The sequence below is a fragment of the Squalius cephalus genome, assembly GCF_949319135.1.
Source record: "Squalius cephalus genome assembly, chromosome: 5".
NCBI classification, from domain to species: Eukaryota; Metazoa; Chordata; class Actinopteri; order Cypriniformes; family Leuciscidae; genus Squalius; species Squalius cephalus.
In genome coordinates, this window is record NC_137126.1 from 48,006,225 (window position 1) to 48,029,539 (window position 23,315).

The 23,315-nt window shown below is 36.7% G+C and overlaps 1 protein-coding gene across 2 annotated transcripts; it reads left to right on the forward strand.

The window, feature by feature from the left end:
- Nucleotides 1-1,175: 1,175 nt before the first annotated feature.
- vkorc1l1 (vitamin K epoxide reductase complex, subunit 1-like 1) lies at nucleotides 1,176-22,390 on the forward strand. 2 transcript variants are annotated; one of them, XM_079872839.1, is made up of 5 exons: nucleotides 1,176-1,443; nucleotides 7,732-7,841; nucleotides 18,079-18,476; nucleotides 18,541-22,253; nucleotides 22,295-22,390. In XM_079872839.1, exons 1-3 carry the CDS (start codon nucleotides 1,253-1,255, stop codon nucleotides 18,303-18,305), a joined length of 528 nt encoding a protein of 175 aa, XP_079728965.1. In that variant the 5' UTR covers nucleotides 1,176-1,252; the 3' UTR covers nucleotides 18,306-18,476; nucleotides 18,541-22,253; nucleotides 22,295-22,390. The 2 variants fall into 2 exon arrangements, with proteins under 2 accessions (XP_079728965.1, XP_079728966.1); XM_079872840.1 differs by having other exon boundaries at nucleotides 18,079-18,472.
- Nucleotides 22,391-23,315: the final 925 nt, after the last annotated feature.

The window sequence follows — 23,315 nt, forward strand, 5'->3', positions numbered from 1 at the left end:
GACACATTTTAAGATACAGTCATTTCTTTATGCATGTATAAATGTAATTTGTGTTACCTTTTTGTTACCTTACCTTTTACCTTCATGTTACATTGGTAACATGGTAATTTGGTATATAAATGGTATATATATATATATATTAGGGCTGTCAAAAGATTAATCGCGATTAATCACATCCAAAATAAAAGTTCGTTTTTAATAATATATGTGTGTGTACTGTGTATAATTAAATTTGTATATATAAATACACATGCATGTATATATTTAAGAAAAATTTGTTATTTATATATAAAAAAATTATATTTATATATAATATAAACTATATAAATATATATACAGTATATGTATGCAAATATTTCTTAAATATATACATGCATGTGTGTGTATTTATATATACAAAATAATTATACACAGTACACACACATATATGTAAACACAAACTTTTATTTTGGATGCGATTAATCACGATTAATCTTTTGACAGCCCTAATATATATATATATATATATATATATATATATATATATATGTGTGTGTGTGTGTGTGTGTGTGTGTGTATAAAGTTTCCCTACTCTCCACCACAGTGACCCTCAGTAATGTGTGTATTTGTGTGTTAAAACTATCAAATGTTCACACGTTCTAATTTGTTACACTGTTTATAGAAATTTAAGTTATGTTATAATATTTTCTTCTATTATTTTTATGTTTTAATTATCATTCTATGTATTCCAAGCTTTGGCAATATTGTGTTATTTACAGTCATGCAGGGGCGTAGTTTGTGGGGGGGTTAGGGGGGAGATAACCCCCCCAATATTTAAATCTATGCATTACAACCCCCCCAATATTTATACCATGATCACATGAAAAATATGCAGAATAATTTTTCAACCCCCCCAATGTTCAAACCAAATCTACGCCCTCATGCCAATAAAGCAATTTTGAATTTAATATTTTGTAAGTTAATCAAAAGTTCTCTCTCTCTGTATACCCGCCTTTACAACATGCGGGTGTGTAATCAGAGTGCAAAGGGCCACACAAAGACGCCCTGCATTTTATTCTATTATAAAAGCCCCCACTAACACAAGAATGGCGAGACGCTTGATAGACACAAGCACTGCCGAACAGACCACGCCCATATTCAACTAAAGCCACGCCTCCATGGTCTGATGACACGTCCCGACGCTTTTCCACGTCGCGCGCCCAACGGTTGAGGCAGGGGAGGCTGCGCGCGTTCGTGCTTAGGCCGGGAAAAAATGGCGGCGCCCGTCTTGCGAGTGTCCACCCCTCGCTGGGAGCGGATAGTCCGGCTTCTCGTGTGTCTCTCAGGAATCCTGATATCCCTGTACGCTTTCCATGTGGAGAGGGAAAAGACTCGCGACGCCAGTTACCGCGCCATGTGCGACCTGAGCAGCTCCATCAGCTGCTCCAAAGTCTTCACGTCCAGGTGAGAGAGAGAGGGACAGTGTGTCAAAACCTAGCGAGTTCCCTACATAGACAACGTGTGTGTCTGTCATAGGTGCGTTTGAGCGCTCGAAAACAACATTTCGACCCCTTTTGTTTCTTTTTAGTTAATTTTAGGGGCGTTTCACAGTTTAAATTCGCGTTTGAAGAGCTGAAAGTACTGTCTAGATAGGGGGTTTCGGTTGGTTTTGAGACACAGCCGGAGAGTCGCTCCGGGCCGCCTTACTGAATGAGAATTTTATCAAATAGAAATATTAGTCTTATATTTAAGGTGTTTTCTTGAAAAGCTTATTGGTGTAGGCCATACATCTAGATATAAATGAAACGACTTTCTTTTAAAGCTGTATTTGAATGTGGCTTTTGTCTTGTGAAACACAAACACAGTGCGATAGCAGCTAATGCTAACCGCGCTAGTGAGTGAATGAGTTCAATATCAGTGCGGTGAATGTTGTAATAATACGCACATTATTTCATATGCGTTTATTTATGAGAATAAATATAAGTAAATTGTGGTCTCGGGGTGAAATCAAAGACACTCATTTATTTATAAGCATCTTCAGCTAACTTGACAGCACATCCCTTATATGAGTACAACAGGCTGTTTCATACCTGTCATCAGTTTCATAACATATTTGTTTCTCTTCATGTTTTGAGTGTGACGTTTAAATGTGTTATTGGTGTATATGGCTGAAGAAGTGGATTGGTTTGATGATGATCTGTGTTCAACTTTGTTTTAGTAACCTTTGAAATCAGTGTGGTTTATTTATGAGGAGTCAGTTCCTGATTTTACTACTGAAGGATACACCCTCACACATGATCTGACCATTAATGGTGTGGTTTAGCAATTATTTTTAGTGCTTACTTTATTTGTATGGTATAAACTATGATAATATCATAGTTTATTCCGATAAGAATAAAGGAATAAAGTAATAATGATAATGTAATGATAACGTGTGAGGGTGCATCCTTCATTTGAGATATATATATATATATATATATATATATATATATATATATATATGATAATCAATTTAAATAAAAGCATAGTTTTTCCCATTTATTCAGCGATAACAAGCCCACTTTTTTTTGAGCAACTTGTTGAGGGAAAAAAAGATGCTGATATGGTTGTCAGGAGTCATGTGAAGTTCACACACACACACACACTTTCAGGAAAACAACATTTGTTTTGTGAAAACAAACCACCACATGCTTACCAAAATCATATCAGCATAGATCAGCTGTCATAAGGGATGATTTTTTTGTTGATAATTCAGTGTGGTTCTTTCGCTCATCGAGATGATGACAGCTTTGGATGTGCTTCATGTGTCTTGCAGGGATCTGGTATTAATAGAGTCTCCGGCTTTATCTGTGGATCTGTAGATGTGCCCACTCATCACCGAGATAAATAGGACATCATTATATATCATAGTCACCTTTTTAATTACCATCAAGTTAAAGAGTTAAAGAGATACAAAAGCTGTGTATTAGCATATCTAAGTTTATGAAATCGCCTATGGGTATTTGCTCACAGAGGGACGTTCCTGGTGTTCAACAGGGAAAACAACCAAACAAAACTCCCAGCTGGGTGAAGGTTTTCAGGAACGTTACATAATCAGGCTTAAGGTCTCGCTCTTAAAGGGAACCAGCATTTATAAGACTTTAATGTGCAGCAGAACTCACTGGCTTTACATGATAGAGATCTTTTGCTAGGTGTATATGTCTCGCCACTCTGTTGGGAATCCACACAGCGTTGATCATTGAGTCTTCACTGCGCTCCTGTCTAAAGGTTTGTGGAAGGATTTCTAAGTGTTTCTGCAGGAGAAAGATGTAATTTTATGCTGTAAGAGGAGTATATATTATATCTAATCTCGATTGGAGTTGCCAGACGAACCAAAGATAGTCTAATGACTCAATGCACGTAGCTTGTTTGCAGTTTCAGACCAGTGAACTCTTGTATTTAAAGTTCATAGTATAGTGGAATTGTGCAGCAAACCTGAAATACAGACACTAGAACAGCATTATTTTGATGCATGTATTGGTTTCAGAAATTGAATTGACTAGGTCATTAAAGAGAGCAAAAATTGTGCTCTGGAAGTAAAAATCCAATTTATTTTCTCCATAAGGAAATTGATTTTTAACAGTAATGTACAAAGCTTTTCTCGTGTAGCTTGATCTTCAGGCTGATGACAGAAGGTCTGGACTCCATCGCATCTTTCATTGGCCAATAACTTCGAAGAGGCCGTCTGACTGACATGTAAAGCAACCAATCACAGTTCGTTTTGTTCAGTGTCGTGTTTACGGGCGTGAAAATGTCAATTTGATGTCCCTACAAACAATAAAAGGCCGGCGTTTAAAACTCTTGGATGTATTTTGCAGAGTTTATGGTGTTAAAGAAACACCAAAGATTCTTTTGTACCTTAAAATAATGTTTCCAAAATGGTTTCAGTGGTTCATCAACTCGTAACAGGGTGAACGGCACTTCTGCGTTCGCTTTGCGACCCTCTATCGGCTATAACCGCACTATGCCAGATCGGGTAGCGGATCTGTAGTTCAAATGAGGCATAAGAAAACTACAAATTTGACTTGCTTTACGGCAAGCGTTACTATAGCCGATAGGTGGAGCCTATATACAAAATATCCGTTTCTGATGTCGCAATACATCATACTTTCATAAAATCATGCAACATACTCTACCTTCTCTGTGGACATCGTTATTTCCAAAGCCAGTGCTGGATAAACAAATAGCATGTGTGCGACGGTAGGCTAAATTATTTACGACAGCGGTAATGGACAATTCCGCTTCCAACCTGTAGGGGGACCGAAGAGGTAAAGTGCTTTGGTGTTGCTTTAACTTCACATGCTTCACATAATTGAAAATCCAGTGTTTAGTTGATCCTGATAAATGCTCATTACCGCAGTTATAAACAACAACTTTCTTTTTCCATGAGGGGGTTTGGCATTAGCCTGACTACGTCAGACTTCCTACTTCCGCTAATTTCATTTCGCTCCTGTAGTCAGTCTGAGATAGCAGCGTATCTTTCAGTTTTCCACCGGCCTGAAAACAGCCGGGCCAATCAACGAACAGAGGGCGGGCTGAGAGCCGTGACGTAGACGCTGATTGTACCGTGGTGGATGCGTACTTGCGTAGATTTACTTCACATAATCTGCAAAAGTCGTTCACAGCCATGTTCACTCCGGTATTTCGCTCGATGGTTTAGTTTTTGCATCATACATGTGTTTACAGTGGAAGTTAGATGCGGCTGAGCCTGCGCATAACACACGCCATAACCAAACGTTATGTGATTGGCTTACGGGTAACCAATGATTTTAAACTTCAGACAAGCGCCCCCCCGCGAGAGAGAAAACACTTCTCTATTATGCTATTCCAGACTCTCTCTACGAAGCAAAGTGAAGTAGCAGAGTCTGGTATTACCAGGCTAGTTTGGCATCACAACGGCTTTGTTTCCAGGCAGAACGTTAACGAAAGCGACACACACACGTCTCCCGGAAATCCTGTTGAATTCAACCAATCAGATAATGACTTTGAAACTCCTGAAGTGTTTCCAATTTTGTGTGCCTTATGCATCAGATGTTCAACGGTTTGTGTGCGTGACGTCTGAGACTGGGACCTGATGATGTACAAGCCACAAGTCCTAGTGATCTTAACTTCAAGAAATCATTTTTATTAAAAGGCAAAATCCCAGTGAGGAACTAGACTACCCCATAATCCTGCAGAGATCCACCAATCAGAGAAATCACTGTTACCTTGGCAATGAACGTCATTTTAAAAGAGCTTTTCAGAGAACGCCCAATCCCATGAAGCATTGTGGGTGATCAAGCTTATGTAATTGCTATGTATAGGCCAACTAATTATATGCTACATATTTCTTGTTTGATTGTTTTATATTGTTAGATTGTCATTGTTTATTTCCTATTGTTTTATGCTGTTACATTGTTTATTGTTTCATAATCAATAACTACATATATTTTTATTTTGTACAGTTGTTTGTGATTCCATTGTGGCTCATTCACTCATCAAATAATTCAACCTTTTTTCTTATTTTGCACTTTTTCTTATTCTAATCAACATTGTAACATTGCAATGCTGTAATTTATTAATCTTTGAGCTGGTTGGTTTGGTTGAAGGCTTAGACTTAATTATTGAGGAATCTTTTAAAATGCCTATGGACAGTGAAGTGGAAAACATGCTTCTTGTTCCAGTTATTCTTCCACAATCCTTCAGTTGTCTTTGCATGTTTTGAGAGTAGAGTCGGTGGGTGAGCATTAGACGTCTCGAAAAAGTGAAAAATGTATTACGCATGTCTGGTATGCAGACTTTGCCTGCTAATAATCGTGATATTTTTTGTTGTGTTGGAGACACTGAAGCTTTGATGCAATATTGCTAGAAACAGATTGATGATTGTACTGCATTATTACTCATGTGTGATCATGACATATGGAAGAGATTGGGCAAGACCTCTGGTGTTTGGCACGGTTGGCTCTTTGATGAACACATTGGAAGGAAGTTATGAAGCTGAAGTGCTGTTATACGCCTTTTTCAGGGTTATTTTCCAACACTTCAGAGTCAGACCCATATGAATCAGTTGCTACGTTCAAGTTTACTCTTAAAGTGTAACTTAGTCAATTTTCAACCCGCTTTGCATTGTGTTGGTAGTATATGTAAATGAACAATGTTTACTCGTTCTACGTGATACCTTGACCGAGAAATTCACATTTATTTGTCAACAAAAGTCCGCCGGGTGGTGATGCGTTTTACCTGACTTTTGACAGCTTCGACAGACAGAAGCTTTCCTGAAGCTCAAACAGTAGAGCACTGGCGCTTGCAAACGCCAAGGTCATGGGTTCGATTCCCAGGGAAAGAACTGATAAGAATGTAAATACTTTGAAATGCAATGTAAGTCGCTTTGGATAAAGCATCTGCCAAATGCATAAATGTAAATGTACAGATTATACTTCTGCATTTTTGCATCCCTGCCCACGGACAGTCGGATCATCAGAGGGTTATTAACAGAAGAGTTATTGTAAGTATAGGTTGAAAATGATATCATACTTTGTCTACTTTTTAAACAACATTATGGTAAAAATTTAACACTACAACAACAGCTTTCTTACCTGAACGCAATTTTGCTCGGGCAGAACAACCACATTTTTGTGAGTGAATGCAACACAATTGTGAACATAAATGAACAACTTTAAAGCCGATTTTCAATGTTGAATTTTTTTTTTGCACCCTCAGATTCCAGATTTACAATAGTTGTATCTCGACCAAATATTGTCCTATCATAACAAACCATAACATCAATGGAAAGATTATTTATTCAGCTTTCAAAAAATGTACCCATGTGATTGGTTTTGTGGTCCAGGGTCACATATTGTGTAGGCAATAAGCTTACTTCACTGTAAATAGAAAAGTCTGATAATATCACTGCTAAATACCTTTAAGTATTGTGGTATTCCTCCATGTTTCTCACTGACACGCCCTCAACTCGTAAAGATCGGGACTTAAAGAAAATCCCGAGCTTCCCACTTGTATTCATGACATGGTGGTGGCGTACATGTGCGTTTAACCCGTAAATACGATCTCGAATTCTTGCATCTGGGAACAAGTCGACAGCATTAAGACTAAAAGTTTGCTAAGAAGTGTTTCCTACTAAAGCAAGGCGGTATTTGAGTCCGTTAAGCGTATCAATAGCAGACTGGTGGGCGTGGCCTTGGACGGCAACATGCCCAGTGCATTATGGGTGTTGAAGTTTTCTATCTATTTGACAAAAGGGAAGAAATCAGCCTTTTTCAAATTAGAAAACACCTTGCGATGAGCCTGGTGGAAAAAATAAATCCAAGAGAAATGTTTTTACATACTTGATGTCACTTGCATACTTAAAAGTAGCAAATATAATGAATGCAGTTAAAATTGGCTATTTTACCCAATGTTTATGTTTGCTGTGTTTGGACTGCAAATGCTGGAATTGGATGTGACTGGAAACCACCACATTTCTCCTTTGTTGGTGTAATTTCAAACAATTTGGGTCAGAAATCTCTGTTCGCACCAATAAACGGAAACTGCTGCCTTGATCATTGTATAGTTTTGATTTAGGCCAAATATTCTGTCTTAATGTTCTTGTGTTCCCAAGAGGAGCCCAGAGCGCTAAGATATCATTATATATTTTTAGTTCTTCTCTCTCATGTTGTCTGCTTTCAACTTCTGCTTTTTTTACGGTTTCTTTCTGTTGTGTTTTCATCTTCTCTCTAGATGGGGTCGAGGATTTGGACTGTTGGGATCCATTTTTGGGAACGACAGTGCAGTAAACCAGCCAAACAGTGTCTATGGAATTTTCTTTTATGTCTTTCAGCTGTTACTAGGTAAGAACATCATAAACCGCACTGATCTGCAGATAATGCCACTGTTTCACATGAACAGGTACTTTATAGGGATCATGCACTAGAGATGGCTATTATTTCATCCGCAACCGCATCACAAAACTCATCATCCGTCCGTACCAACGTTTTTTGACCAATTTTCAAAGCCACACCTTATTGTTTTAAGGTCTATGGGCGATGTAAGGCGCTGCTGACACGAGCCGCGAGGCTAGAAAGCTTTTGCCTGTTCTAGAAATGATACTGATCCAATGCAGCAAAGATATTTAAAGGTCCCATATTGTCAAAACGGACTGGCTTTTTTCAAGGTAGCCGTGCCTTTTCACGAGCCGTTGTGACTTCCGTATGTCAGAACTACTCAGTCACCACCCCCACCAATGGTGGGTCACTCAGAAAACAACAGGTCAATCAGAAGAGAGGCTCATGAATATTAATTAGTTCTATTCTTGGCAGAGCTCCTGAGAAAGGAGCTGTAAAAATATATTGAGATGGTTTTTTGGTACTTAAACCGCAAATATATATTCTTAAAGTTCCAATATGTAACAATTTTGTAATAAAATTTCTGAAAATAACTTGCACAGTGTGATATATTTCCTCCAGTTGTGTACTTACAATATCTCAAAAGTCTCCAAAGATTTTTTATTTGAACTTGAGATCTCAGACCCAACAGATCTCCAACTTGAACTTGACATAAAATAATACGATCAGACATACAGGTAATACAAAAACGAATAAATTACCTCATCCGTGATCATGATTCATTAATTCCATTTAGATACATCGCTAGATGGTGAAAACGCATTAAAAACGTCATCTCCCATCGTCACCTCCTTCATAGCGTCATCAAGCTTCGCCTTTGTTATTGTTGGAAACTGCGCCCTCTTGTGGTGAAAAATATTACATATTGGAGCTTTAAGGACATCAAAACCTAAAATAAAACTTCAGAAAGGTGTACAATATGGGACATTTAAAGGCTAAAGTCCCTACTAGTATAATCTATTGGCTATGTTGTATCCCCAGAATATCAGCAGTGAACTCCGTCTCCGATCGGCACACAGGGAACAGAAATAAATAAATAGCCTAAATAAAACGCACATCGGCAGACTTGACCTTACCTGACTAGGCTACTGTACAATTTCATCATTGTAATAAATAAACGCAATTTGGCACATCATTTCAACATGCTGCTATTTAGCCTACTACTAATTAATGCCTATTGCACTTAAGTTTTTTTGCAAAAAGAAAGAAAGAAAGCTCGAATAAAATAAGTCATTCACATTATAGGCTTATGAACTCTACACTCTGTCAGGGTGACGACCAGGACGAGCCTGTTCTGAAGACTCACGTTAAGTTTGACTGCATGGGAAGAGACAGTGCAATTCATTTTATACCAGAAGGCCTAGCAATCATTTGATTTGTTCAACCGCCACCCGCCCGAATTTAATTAAAGTATTATTTTTCGTCAACCCGATCCGCGAGTTATCTGCGGCTGTAACCGCCAACCGCGCATCTCTAGGATGCACCAGTTTAGAAAGTATATGTCATAATAAATGTTACTTTATGGCCAGAATCTTGATATTTCAAACTAACGTGTCTATTGGTCTCTGATGAATGTCTTTGGTCATTGCGTGCACTTTTTTTACTCAGTGTAGCTGTATTTAAACTAGGGCTATTTTCACTCACAATTTCTCAACCGCTTGTTTATATCGTTGCAAAATGTATTATCGCCCGCCCTTTGTATATTGATACATAAGGTATCACGTAGAGCGTATATAAACTGCTTGTATCGTCGCAAAATATAAACCATATTATCGCCCAAATCTGATAAATGCAACTGAGGCATGAAGATATTATAAACATTAACATCATGCTTTGAAACAGTGTGTATGTGAAAACACTATACAAATAAAAGTACTTGACTTGATTTTGACTTTTGACAATTATGAAAACAAGATAATTGAGATAAAACTATTGTGGTGTTTAGTAGTTTTCAGTAGGTTGTGGAAGTGCAACATAGGTGATCTTATTTAATTTGATATCATAAATGTTATGTTTTTCAGTTGAATTATATATTCAAAGATCAATGCAATCCACTGATAAAAAGATAATAAAAAAAAACCTAAAAAAAAAAAAAACTAAATAAAATAAAAAACAGGTGCTGTTTCCAAAGTCAGTGGTGTTGAATTACGATTTTTTAAAACGTTTTTATGTTTTTCAGTTGAATTATATATTCAAATATCAATGAAATCCACTGATAAAAAGACAATAAAAAATAAAATAAAAAATAAAATGGGTGGCTTCCAAAGTCAATGGTTCATTATTACGGTGTCGAATTGGTCAATTACGAATTTATTTTTTTATTTTTTTAAACGTTTTTGTTTTTCAATTGAATTATACATTCAAATATCAATGACATCCACTGATAAAAAGACAAATAAATAAATAAATAATCAAATAAAAAAATAGGTGAAGTATCCAATGGTGTTAAATTACGATTTTTCCCATAATCTATCAGCCATAATTTAAACACAAGAACACGCATGATGTTTTCCAGCCCCTTAAACTACATTTACTAGTGTGGGAATTATGTTGAAACTCGTAGGTGATAACATTCCTGTCTCCGTCTAGGTGTTTTTGTGAAACACCTGATAGTTCACATCAGTTTGTGCAGTGTTACAGCGTCTGGTATTAGCCAGAGATGAAAGTTTACTCGTATCGTTTCCTGAAACAGGATTGAGACTGATACTGTAAGGGACGTTCCAGCGTCTCAGGTTATAGTATATGTAGCAATGTTCAATTTGAAATGTAATATGCAAATGACAATGCAATATGTAAAATGGCAATGCATTTCTGTATTTAAATTTACATTTTCCATTACGTCTGTGCAATGTTGGTGCAAAATGAAAAATTAAATATATAATTTACATTTGCCATTTCATACACTAGTTTTAATATGTAAATTAAATACATATTTTAACGCTTTATAAGTTGCAAAGTTGACATTCATTGCGGGACATTTAATGAAAAATGCAATCGCAAGTGTCTTAACTGAGTGTAAATGCAATTAAGAAAAATAACATTTAAATGATCATTTTGCTGCAGTTTTTGCTTGAACATATTAAATATATCACATTTTCATTTTAAGTTTGCAACTTATAAAGCGTTAAAATATGTATTCAATTTACATATTAAAACTATTTTATGAAATAGCAAATGTAAATTATATAATTGAATTATTTTAATTTTGCACCAAACGTTGCACAAATGTAATGGAAAATGTAAATTTAAATACAGAAATGCATTGCCATTTTACATATTACATTTCAAATTGAATATTGCTACCCATATGCTTCCATAATAGTAGGAACTTTAATGTGTGTAATCTAAAGCGGCCTCACAGAATTAACGCCCACACTTGTGCATGCCTGTAAATCTCCAGGCGTTTCAATGATAAAGCACATGTCAAACATTCACAACCTTAGTTTAACCCCACGACTCTTACGCGCCAATCTCCTCTCTTGACAGATTGTTAGGCAAACGTCTCAGACTATGTGTTTGAGTTACTCAGCTTCTCTTATGTTTCTTATTCCCCTCGTCTGGGTATATAATTATCATAAGTGAAACTATTAAAACATTGTTGTTAACAGAGTGCAAAAAGTCAAAGTAAAAACTGCATTCAGTTTCTCCATAGGGATGTCTAACTTTGCCACGGTTGTCTAATAGGGATGTCATAATTTTGGCATGAAAAATTATGTTGCCATTTCAAAAACCGTATGATCCTAAAATAATCTTTTTGCTTCTGGGATGAAATATGACCTAGACATGTTTTGGTTTTTTTTGGTGAGATTCAATGAAATTACCACGACCTGAATTTGCGCTAAACAATCAGTCGTTGTAATCCATGATAATGGGAATGTGAAATATATTTTCTGTAAAGACATCCCCCTTTAAAAACCACCACAAACATTTAAAGCTAAACAAATCTAGAGACACTAGTTGACTAATCGGCTACTGGATAGGGCTGCACCATACTGAAGAAAAGTGCGATATGTGATGATAACTCATTAAATAATGCGATATTCGATACGATAATGATTAAAGCGTGTATAATAAACTTTAATATCTAAAATATCTATAAAATTTCACGTTTCACATTCTTTTTGTGACGAGAAATCATCCCTACAACTTCTGAAAGTGAACATCAGTGTTTTACTGAAACATAAGTGTTATTTTAACATCAGTGGGGTTCAGGTTATCCTACATTAGGGTTATTTAACAACACAAACTGAATAATCAAATGTAAAAATAAAACGCTGCTTAGTTTTCACTGAATGAGTTAAATATATACTGATTCTTATTAAAGCTTAAAGGAGAACTCCGGTCAATTTTAACATTGAGCTCATTTTTTTGTACATTTGGAGTGCTGTCAATACAGAGAACAACGACAAAAATCGGTGTTGCCTACACCGAGTTATTCTATTTTTAAAATTTGCACCCTGTTGACTTCAATGGGGCAAGTACTAAACCTGCTTTTAGCCTCTTAACATCCTTGATGTGTCATTACAAGTGCACAGAAAATGTGAGTGATTCCTTCAGAGTGAACACGAGTGAGTCTGACTGCAGTAGATGTGAAAGATAAGTATAAAAATTATGTTATTTAAGCCAGCGCAAATACCTGTTTACATCCTGTTTTTCGGGTGAAGTCCAAAGTAGTCGATTGCAGAGTTCACACGCATAGGTTTAATACCTATGATCACGCGCGTGAACTCGGCAATCGACTACTTTGGACTTCAACCGAAAAACAGGATGTAAACAAAGGTATTTGCGCTGGCTTAAATAACATAATTTTTATACTTATCTTTCACATCTACTGCAGTCAGACTCACTCGTGTTCACTCTGAAGGAATCACTCACATTTTCTGTGCACTTGTAATGACACATCAAGGATGTTAAGAGCCTAAAAGCAGGTTTAGTACTTGCCCCATTGAAGTCAACAGGGTGCAAATTTTAAAAATAGAATAACTCGGTGTAGGCAACACCGATTTTTGTCGTTGTTCTCTGTACTGACAGCACTCCAAATGTACAAAAAAATGAGCTCAATGTTAAAATTGACCGGAGTTCTCCTTTAAAGTTATTCAGCCGAGAGCAGCGAGTGATTTTCTCTTTGTCTTTAGTTCATGACCCGTTATTGCAAGCCGTTGCGATATGCATATCACGATATATACAGGGTTCGTACGGGTGCTTGAAATCCTTGAAAATGCTTGAATTTTGATGTTGTGTTTTCAAGGTTTGAAAAGTAACTAGTAAGAAATTGTAACTAGTTCTTTCACAACAAATACCTATCTGACTGAATAGTTTGTTTATTAAATGGAGAAATAAAATGTAGCCCTTCAGATACAGAGCGATTTGTGCTACGCTGGCCAGAGCAAAAGTAGGCGGAGTTTTCATTTTGATTTCCGCGCTTGTTTGGATGCCCCGTTTTTATTGGCCGCGCGGTTAATTGTCACAGAGCGCAGCGGGAAAAGTTGAACTATTTTTAAAGAGGTGGTTGATTATGATTTGATTTTTCTAACTTTAGTTAGTGTGTAATGTTGCTGTTTGAGCATAAACAACATCTGCAAAGTTAAAACGCTCAAAGTTCAAAGCAAAGGGAGATATTTGCTTTTAAAGAAATCACTTTTTAAGGACTACAACAAACGGCTGGTAGAGACTACACCACATTCCTCCCGGGTTAGTGACATCACTAACCCTAAAATTTACATAAACCCCGCCCCCGGAACACGATTTATAGATTATCATGTCAGAATTTGCTAATCAATGACTAGAAGATAGTTAACTCTACATCAGCTACATAAACTTAAACAAAAAAAAGTTTTTGAAATTTTCAGGACACAAGCTGTTGTAGCTCCGCCCCCCTGCGCCGGGAGCAGCAGCTCATTTGCATTTAAAGGGACAGACACAAAAACGGTGCATTTTTGCTCACCCTTAAAAAGTGACAATTTTAACATGCTATATAAAAATATCTGTGGGGTATTTTGAGCTGAAACTTAACATACACACTCTGGGGACATCAGAGACTTATTTTACATCTAGTGAAAAGAGCATTATAGCACCCCTTTAACTTTGACCACGACGTCAAGTCAAGTATATTTGTATAGTGCTTTTCACAATACAGATTGTATCAAAGCAGCTTCACAGTATTAAATTAAAATAATACAACAAGGTTTTTTTCTAGTGAAATTTATTGATTAATAAAATAAAATTAAATATTCCCAAAATATCCCTAACTGAGCAAGCCAAAGGCAACAGTGGCAAGGAACCGAAAAAACTCCATCAGGTGACCTAATGGTGAGACGTGCGCACAAGCTCGCCAATGCTTTGGTCGACGCAGCAACAAAACGTCCTCGCGCGGCGCAAGCCATTGAAATAACTTCAGTTTTACAGCCTGAAAATCACATTATCTGGTTAGCAATATTTGGACATTAATATAATGAAAAGTATTATTCATAGGCATTATCTACTTAGTGATATATTTTGAAAAATAAAACTTGTGATTTGCTTAAATATCTGATCCTTCTGCTATTATGAAGCAATTTTGGCTGTTTATAGCATCATCTCTTTTAATGTGATAAAAACACTAAATAATCATTTTGACTATGTATTGGTATGTAATTTACGGTGGTTTAAGGTGCTGGAAAAGCTTTAAAATGGACCCTGAAAGTGCTTGAATTTGACCTTGGAATAGGTGTACGAACCCTGTATATACATCTGTGATATTTGGATATATTGTGCAGCCCTAGGACTGGGTTGTTGGATGTCTAGTCCTGACTGATTCCTACACGCACGCCTGCCTCATAATGTGCCGTTCTTCATTCCTCAGCGGTCATGTGGGCTTTGCTGACTCAAGGTCTTCTGCGTGTTTGGCTCTGCTGATCTGTCCTCAGGTTCATTGTGCTTCTGTAACTGGACACACTGAAGTCTTTCTTCACACTTCACACATTTGCATAATGCCAGTGTGCAGTCGGCTCTCTGAGTGATGGACGGTTGCAAGCGAGGAATCGTTTTGCACTTCCTTTAAACTGTTTTACATTTACTGTGCAGTTTCTCTTCTTATTTTCTTATCGGCACGTGAATGAATGGAGAGGCTGTTAGTTCAGTGACTCAAACGAACGGCCAAACCTTCTAAAGTGGCAATTAAAGACTGTATTGTGGCAAATACCAAGTCAGTTTTAATTTTTACACCCAAATTTTAATGAAAGAAACCACAGGCAAAAACTTTTTTTGCCTGTGGCAAACAAAAACAAAAAGTTTTGCTTTCATGACATGTCCAAAGATTTAAGTGTTTATTTTATTGGACTATCTATTTGTGTCTGTAGATTTTAAATTTCAATCCATATCATCATTAAAGTCAGAAATCTCCACTTCAGCATCTTAACACACATTTTTATTCCTTCCTATATATTCTGAAGATGTTCATATCATTTGCTTGGTATTCCTAAAAACATAATTTACTCACCCCCATGTCATCCAAGATGTCCATGTCTTTCTTTCTTCAGTCAAAAAGAAATGAAGGTTTTTGATGAAAACATTCCAGGATTTTCCCCCATATAATGGACTCCAATGGGACCCAAACGGTTCAAGGTCCAAATGACAGTTTCAGTGCAGCTTCAAAGGGCTTTAAACGATACCAGGCGATGAATAAGGGTCTTATCTAGCGAAACGATCGTCATTTCAAAAATAAATAAAAAAGTTTAAGTTTTATAAGCACAAATGCTCGCCTTGCTCTGTTCTGTGATGCGCGTTCGTGACGTCACGTAATACGCAATTACATTGAAAAGGTCAAGTTGACGTGCTTACAAATGTGCGGAAGGAGGACCATATACACATTTTAAAATGTATTTGTGTCAGTTTATCGTTTAAAATGCCCATTTCGTGTGCGGATCCTGGGTGCTTTAATATTAAAAAGCCTAAACGAAAATTTTCTTCAGGACAGAAATTTTTCAAGCGTGACCTTTTCAACGTAATTGCGTATTACGTGACGTCACGAACGCGCATCACAGAACAGAGCAAGGCGAGTATTTGTGCTTATAAAACTTGAACTTTATTTATTTTTGAAACGACCGATCGTTTCGCTAGATAAGACCCTTATTCATCGTCTGGTATCGTTTAAAGCCCTTTGAAGCTGCACTGAAACTGTCATTTGGACCTTGAACCGTTTGGGTCCCATTGAAGTCCATTATATGGGGGGAAATCCTGGAATGTTTTCATCAAAAACCTTCATTTCTTTTCGACTGAAGAAAGAAAGACATGGACATCTTGGATGACATGGGGGTGAGTAAATTATCAGCAAAAGTTTTTTTTAAAGTGAACCAACAAAATGAAATGCATTTTGAACCTGGGTTTATCCAGTGTTCAGATTGCTATTCTGGAAATGTATGTCAATTAGTTTTATATTTAATTGACAAAATGCTTCATTTTTAAACAAGAATTCAGAAAATTTGTAATACAATTTTTCAAAAGATAAATTAGATCCTAGATTCGCATGTGGTGTCTTGCTTTAATTGTTTAATTAAAGTTTAATAAAAAAACTTTAACAATTTAATCAGAAAACTTTAACAATTTAATCATTTAATACTTTAACAATAATAGGTCCCTATAAAATCTGTTGTATTTCTTTCCCAAACTCCATGTTATTTCTGTGTTTTATGCTTTATTACAAATTTATCATCAACTCAATCAATGAATCAAGTGAAAATAGAACAATTCCTTTTCACAAACGTATTGCATTTTTTGGTCAGATAAGGTTTAATGTATGAGTTAAAACATGGATGGAAAAAAATGACATTTAATTTCTGTTATAAAGTGTCCCTTTAAAGGCTGCCGTCTCTGTAGAGCTCACTGGGTTTTGCAACAGATCCCTCGTGTTGTGTGTAGCCTTGAACCAACAGACACTTGAACATGTTTTTCATTTCTGAAATCTTGATCTCCACTATGACCCGAATCTCAGACGCGTGTCTGAAGCTCTTCCCCTCTCCTGTCCTTGTCTGCTGCGTCAATGTGTGTGTGTGTGTGTGTGTGTGTGTGTGTGTGTGTGTGTGTGTGTGTGATCTTTTTGTCCTGCTCTGCCCTAATGAAATTTCATGACTATGAATAGCCAGACTGTGTGTGTGTGTGTGTGTGTGTGTGTGTGTGTGTGTTGAATGCCCTCTGTTCAGGAGAAACGTTCCCTTTTCCGAAGGGGTCAAGCGATGATTAGTGGAGGAAAGGTCAAGCCAGACAATGCCCCGCCCCCTCATCATAAGCCACGCCCACTCTTTTAGCTGCATGTCTATGAAGGCACTCACCTTTTAAAGCATCATCCTAACTGCAATGCAAGCTCATGAGTGTGTGATTTGAAACACTGTGCATAGGCAGAATCTCAGTGCGTTACAGAAATAGAAACACAGCCTGAGTGACAATACGTGTCATTCGTTCAGTATTCATTGTTTTGGCATGTGAAGTGACAAGTGAAGGAGTTGAGTACATTTGGCTTGGGCTTTTCTTCTAACACACCAGCAAGATCTGGATTTCAGTGTGATATAGAGAAATTATTAGTGTTTAAAGAAACTCGAAATCTGAAATTTGTTTATTTTACGGTGATTCAACTGATAACATTTTAAAAAAAATTTGTTGTAAGAAGAATATTGTTTATTATTATTCCCATATTTTATTGTATATTTACACATATATGCATGTGTGTACTAAATAAGTCTTTATATTATATGTCTTTGCTAATACGGCATTAAAATAACTATACAAATGAAGAAATTACGTTTTTTATATAGTGGATTTTCTATAAGAATTACATTGTTTATTACTATTATTATTTCAATATTTTGTGTATATGCATGTATATATGTATATATTTATACTAATAATATATATCTAATATATATATACTAATAACTAAAAAAATGAAGAAATAACAAAATAGTAATCTTTTTTTTATGAAATGATTTTTGCAGTTGATTTTATAATGCAAACAGTTTATTTGTATATTGCATTCTTTTAGTTATTACATAGTTTCTGTGAATGTAGCTTTTAAATGCTGAAGGACATTTAATGATGAATTTGCTGCATCATTTTTATCTTCATATTCTTACCATCATGTGTGAAGGTTATTATATTGAATGCAGTGGCAGTGCTTCAGTGCATTAACTGCTGTGTGTGTGTGTGTGTGTAGGTTTGACGGCCAGTGCGATGGCCGCTCTGATTCTCATGACCACCTCCATCGCGTCAGTGATGGGCTCCCTGTACCTGGGCTACATCCTCTACTTCGTCCTTAAGGACTTCTGCTTCATCTGCGTCACCACGTACCTACTGAACTTCATCTTGTTTGTGCTCAACTACAAGCGACTGGTTTACTTGAACGAGGCCTGGAAGCAGCAGCTCCAAGACAAGCGGGACTAGACACACACAACCACAGCAACAACAACCACCACAACACAAGTATAGAAGGAGAACAAATCATCCAACACGTGGGGAAAATGTGACCTCTGAAAATTTGTGACTTGCCACCAGGAGACCTTGCTTCCAAACAAATGTTCATTCTGTTGTGTGTGTGTGTGTGTGTGTGTGTGTGTGTGTGTGTGTGTGTGTGTGTGTGTGTGTGTGTGTGTGTGTGTGTGTGTGTGTGTGTGTTAAGCGAAACAAAAAATTAAACAAGGAAAAGAAAACGTGTAAGTTTAGGGGCCACAGATCACAGGTTTATTGGAAGGATTGGAAAACAGAAACACAAATCTTTGTCCGTTTTGATTTTTTGTTGGTTTTCTTTGTTCCCTGAGATGAAAATGAGGTTTTCTTTTCTTTGATCGCGAGAGAGAGAGAGAGAGAGCGCAGTCAGAAAGCTCTTAGGAAACTTCCACTCAGTACAAACGGAAGAAGGCGTGCTTTCCCTGAGGAGTAAAATAACGGAGAAAACAATGTGAGACTTAGAAATTCTGTTTACTTGAATCCACTGGGAAAACCCGTTGCTCTTTGGGAGCAGCTGATTCCAGCGGGACTGAATTTAAAGGTTTATAAAGGGTAAACACGAGTGATCATGAGGCTAATGTACTGCTCGCAGAGATGATTCCACGAAAACGACAAATAAAGTGTAATTTTTTATGTTTACAGTTTTTTTTTTTTTATTGTTTATTATTGTTTTGGAAGAGGACCACTCAAAACACGCAAGAATGTGAGCTGTGTGTGTGTAGATCAGATTAATCTGTGACTACTTTACTTTTTTTTTTTATTTGTTTGTTTTCGCAGTTCTGTAAATAGCTGCCGCAAAGCAATATTCCAGACTAGTTTGTGTTTTACCGTCGAAAAACATTAAAAAGTCCCAATCCACGGCATGTCCGTCACTTCCAGTGAGTGTTTCAACAGCGACTGTGAGAGTTATTCTTCATGCGTTTGTGCTCATTATGTTGGGGGTCTTGATCCAGATTAAATGCTGCATTCATGTCCAGTTGGAATTACTGTAATTATGAGATGAATGACCGCAATCTTTCCAGCGGTCGTCTTCAGACTCGAGGATTTATTTATTTCTTCGCCAGCTCTCGTACGACCAAATCGACGCAGTCACTTCTGAATGTCTGAATGACATCTGTAAAATGTGTAGTTCACCCAAAAATGACAATTCTGTCGTCATTTACTCGCCCTCACGTCGCTCCAAACCCGCAAGACTTTCATTCATCGAGACATCGGAGAGATTTCAGATGCGGTGAACGAAAGCTCAAGCATGCGAGAACCAATGAGGTTCATTCTCACGCATCAAGCAAGTACAGGTGAAACTCGGAAAAATGTTTATATCGTGCAAAAAGTTCATTTATTTCAGTAATTCAACTTAAAAGGTGAAACTAATATGTTATATAGACTCATTTACATGCAAAGTGAGATATTTTTGTTATAATTTAGATGATTATGGCTTACAGCTTATGAAAAAATCTCAGATATTTTGAAAATATTCATAAGCTGTAAGCCATAATCAAAATTATAACAAAAAAGGCTTCAAATATCTCACTTTGCATGTAATAGTCTATTTAATATATTAGTTTCACCTTTTAAGTTGAATTACTGATAAAAATGAACTTTTTGCATGATATTCTCATTTTTCCAGTTGAGCTTCTGTTTTATGATTTATATTTTCCAGTGTTTTATGTTCGCCGATCAATGTTTATATGTGAATAAAAGCCTAAATTCAATCCGTTCAGCGTATTAAGCGACCGTGTCTTTTCAGAAAATTACAAGCAAGTACAGATGAAACTGGAAAAATTATATCATCATGCAAAAAGTTCATTTTTCTCAGTAATTCAACTTAAAAGGTGAAACTAATATATTATATAGACTCATTTACATGCAAAGTGAGATATTTCAATCCTTTTTTTTTTTTTTTTTTTTTTTTTTTTTGGGGTTATAATTTTGGTGATTATGGCTAACAGCCTATGAAAACCCAAATTTTTGAAATATTCATAAGCTGTAAGCCATAATCATCAAAATTATAACAAAAAAAGGCTTGAAATATCTCACTTTGCATGTAATGAGTCTATATAATATATTAGTTTCACCTTTTAAGAAAAACTTACTTTTTGCATGATATTATAATTTTTCGAGTTTCACCTGTACAGTTGACCTTCTGTTTTATGTTCGCTGATCAATGTTTATATGTGAATAAAAGCCTAAACTCAATCCGTTCGGCGTATAAAGCGACCGTGTCTTTTCAGAAATTGAGTAAACCGAGATCTTCATTCGTGTTCTGAAGACGAACGAAACTCTTACAGGTTTGGAACGACATGAGCGTCATGTTTTTAGTTATTGGGTGAACCAGCCCTTCATCTACGCATGTATTGCTGAAGGCATTTATATAACGTCAACGACCATACAATTCAGAATTTAGAGCGTTGAAAAATTCTTCAACCTTAATGAACTCGTCAGTAACTCATAATTGTGGAAATTCTGACAAATTCCCATTGAAAAGACCAGTGTGTTCCTGGAGTTAACTACTTATACTTTCATTATTGGTTTCGTTAGTACACTAGTCAGTCTCTCCCAGGTTTCCACCCTTTGTGTTCGAGTTTAGCTCTATTTTAATTCAACTTGTCTCTATAGTTTCTTATTTTTGTGTCTCATTGAAGATTTGTTATGTTGTAGCACGAGTGACATCACATCTACTGTACTACTGTTGTGTAATTTACCCCTCTGCTGTTACCCATAAACCCCTTTCCCCGCCGTCACCCTTGACTTTCCTACAAAATTACAAGTAATTTGTTTTTTCTCACCGCTACCTCTCAGTATTTGTCTCCAGCTGTTGGGATGATGCAACATCGAATTGTCCACATGAGGCAAAAACCTGCTGGTTTTCGTCCCTCTTTTAATTTATTTCGAGTTCAAGTATGTCCAGTTTCTCCCGTCTATGTCTTGTGCTGTCATGTTGGACGCTGAAAGTCATTATTTTGTTGGTTCACAATGAAAACTTGATCTGAATTTACCAACTATCCAATCCAGTATTGGACGAGTCAAGCTACTCGTCGACGTTTTCTGGTGATGTTGAGCTAGCTTCAGTTTTCGAACGGCTATGTGACGTTAGATGAACACCCTGATGAATTAGTTTAGTGAACTTGTGAATGAAAATAAGGTTGTGATGGACATTGAAATTACTCCCTCCCTTTGTTTTCAGACAAACACCTGATTTTTGGACACACATCTGTATTTTTATCCCTCACAGTCTTGCGTTAGACTAATTCACATCAATTTAAAAACGGTATCTTCTACCCAAACTGAAGTCTAAGGCTTGATGATGATGTTATTTCCTAATTTATTGACCGTTCATTGGAAACTGTGTATTGAGCAGCACTGATGATGCTTTTGTGGTTGACGTCTCTGTCTATATGGTCCATCTTCGTTAAGTGTTACCAGCCAAGCCTGAGTGGTCAGAGCGGACGAATCGAAATGTAGTTAGTTACACAGCTCAATTCTACAAGAGTTGATCGGATTTGTAGATTAGCGCCCGAGTCGTGTGTGAGCTATGTCGGTTTTATACATTCAACGCAGAGAAGTTGATGCCAGAAACACAGTTTCTCCCATCAAAGTCGACATGAAACCTTTTGCAACCCGTTTTACTTGAGTACTGTGACGTGTTTTAGAGTGAAAAAGGACAATTCAGTGTCAAGAGATTGAGTTTATCCATTAGGGATTGGGAAAAGGACCTTTTTTTTTTATTAATCAATAGCCTGAGCGATCTAGATGGCATTATCTTCAAAGTAATTTCAAGTTATTATACACTCTTAAAAATAAAGGTTCTTTATTGGTATTAATGGTTCCATTTAGAACCTTTAACATCAATGGAATAGAATCTTTCCATTCCACAAGTGGAAAAAGGTTCTTAAAATTATTTTGCACAAAGAGCTTTTCATTGAAAGGTTCTTTGAGGAACCAAAAATGGTTCTTCTGTGGAATTGCTGTGAAAACCCTCTTTTGGAGCCTTTATTTTTAAGATGACATTGTAATAATGTGCACGGACCAATCATTAAAGAGCAGGAACGTGACGTGAATGGTCAGTTTTGAATTTATATTGACTTTAGAGATGGCTTTTTAAATTTATGTCCAATTCAAATGACAAGATCCCCCAAAAATGACTAAAAAAAGGCTTGCCTTCACAACTTTAAATTTCATTAAAAGTGCCTTCTGTATGTCCACTGGGCCTTGGAGAAACTGCAGCCTCGATTCTGAACCGCTTCGGTTTAAGTCTGTCCTTAGATTGGTGATCTATCTCGGTATTGTCTCATAACCAGTATCCTTAACTCGATATCTCACTGTTAAAAAAAAAGCAAAAACACTGTAAACCCAAGTCCAAACGGCGATTTGGTTGTTCCTTCACTCATCTTTGTATTATTTCTGATGTTTTCTGCTAAACGCACCACGTCAGTCCTGAGAATTGTACAATGTGAGTTTCAGATAGCATTGTTTTTCTCCATTCTGCTTTTTATTTCCTGATGTAATTGTTGGGGCGTCTCGTTGACGACGAGCCCCTGTAGATGTACAGACTGTTAACGTTAAAGCATATTTTAGTAGATAAACAGAAATGAGAAATGGACGGATTGGAGATTTCATGTTTGGCGTCGTTTTTTAAATTTTATTTCGAACGCACCTTTTTTGGGGTATTTCTTTTGTGGAAAATGAACTGTGTTTCGGTTTGCTTCTGTATTTGCCAAATATGAATTTAAGTTAAATGCTGTGTTTTTCCTACATGGATTACTACGTGTTATGGAGAACGCAGAAGGACATCGGATGTGAGATCTGTGTCTGGGAATCAGCGGGAGGAGACACTGCAGTGAACATTAACGCGTGTCGTTGTTGTGTGGATTTGATCTGCCATTAAAACATTCCCCCAGACGTCTTTGACCCCCTTTTGTCCTTTGACCTCTGAGAGAAATGTGTGGA

Coding starts and splice junctions, on each gene's coding strand:
- vkorc1l1 (XM_079872839.1), top strand. CDS start 1,253: ATGGCGGCGCCCGTCTTGCGAGTGTCCACCCCTCGCTGGGAGCGGATA. Junction 1,444..7,731: donor TCCAAAGTCTTCACGTCCAG/GTGAGAGAGAGA, acceptor TCTTCTCTCTAG/ATGGGGTCGAGGATTTGGAC. Junction 7,842..18,078: donor TGTCTTTCAGCTGTTACTAG/GTAAGAACATCA, acceptor GTGTGTGTGTAG/GTTTGACGGCCAGTGCGATG.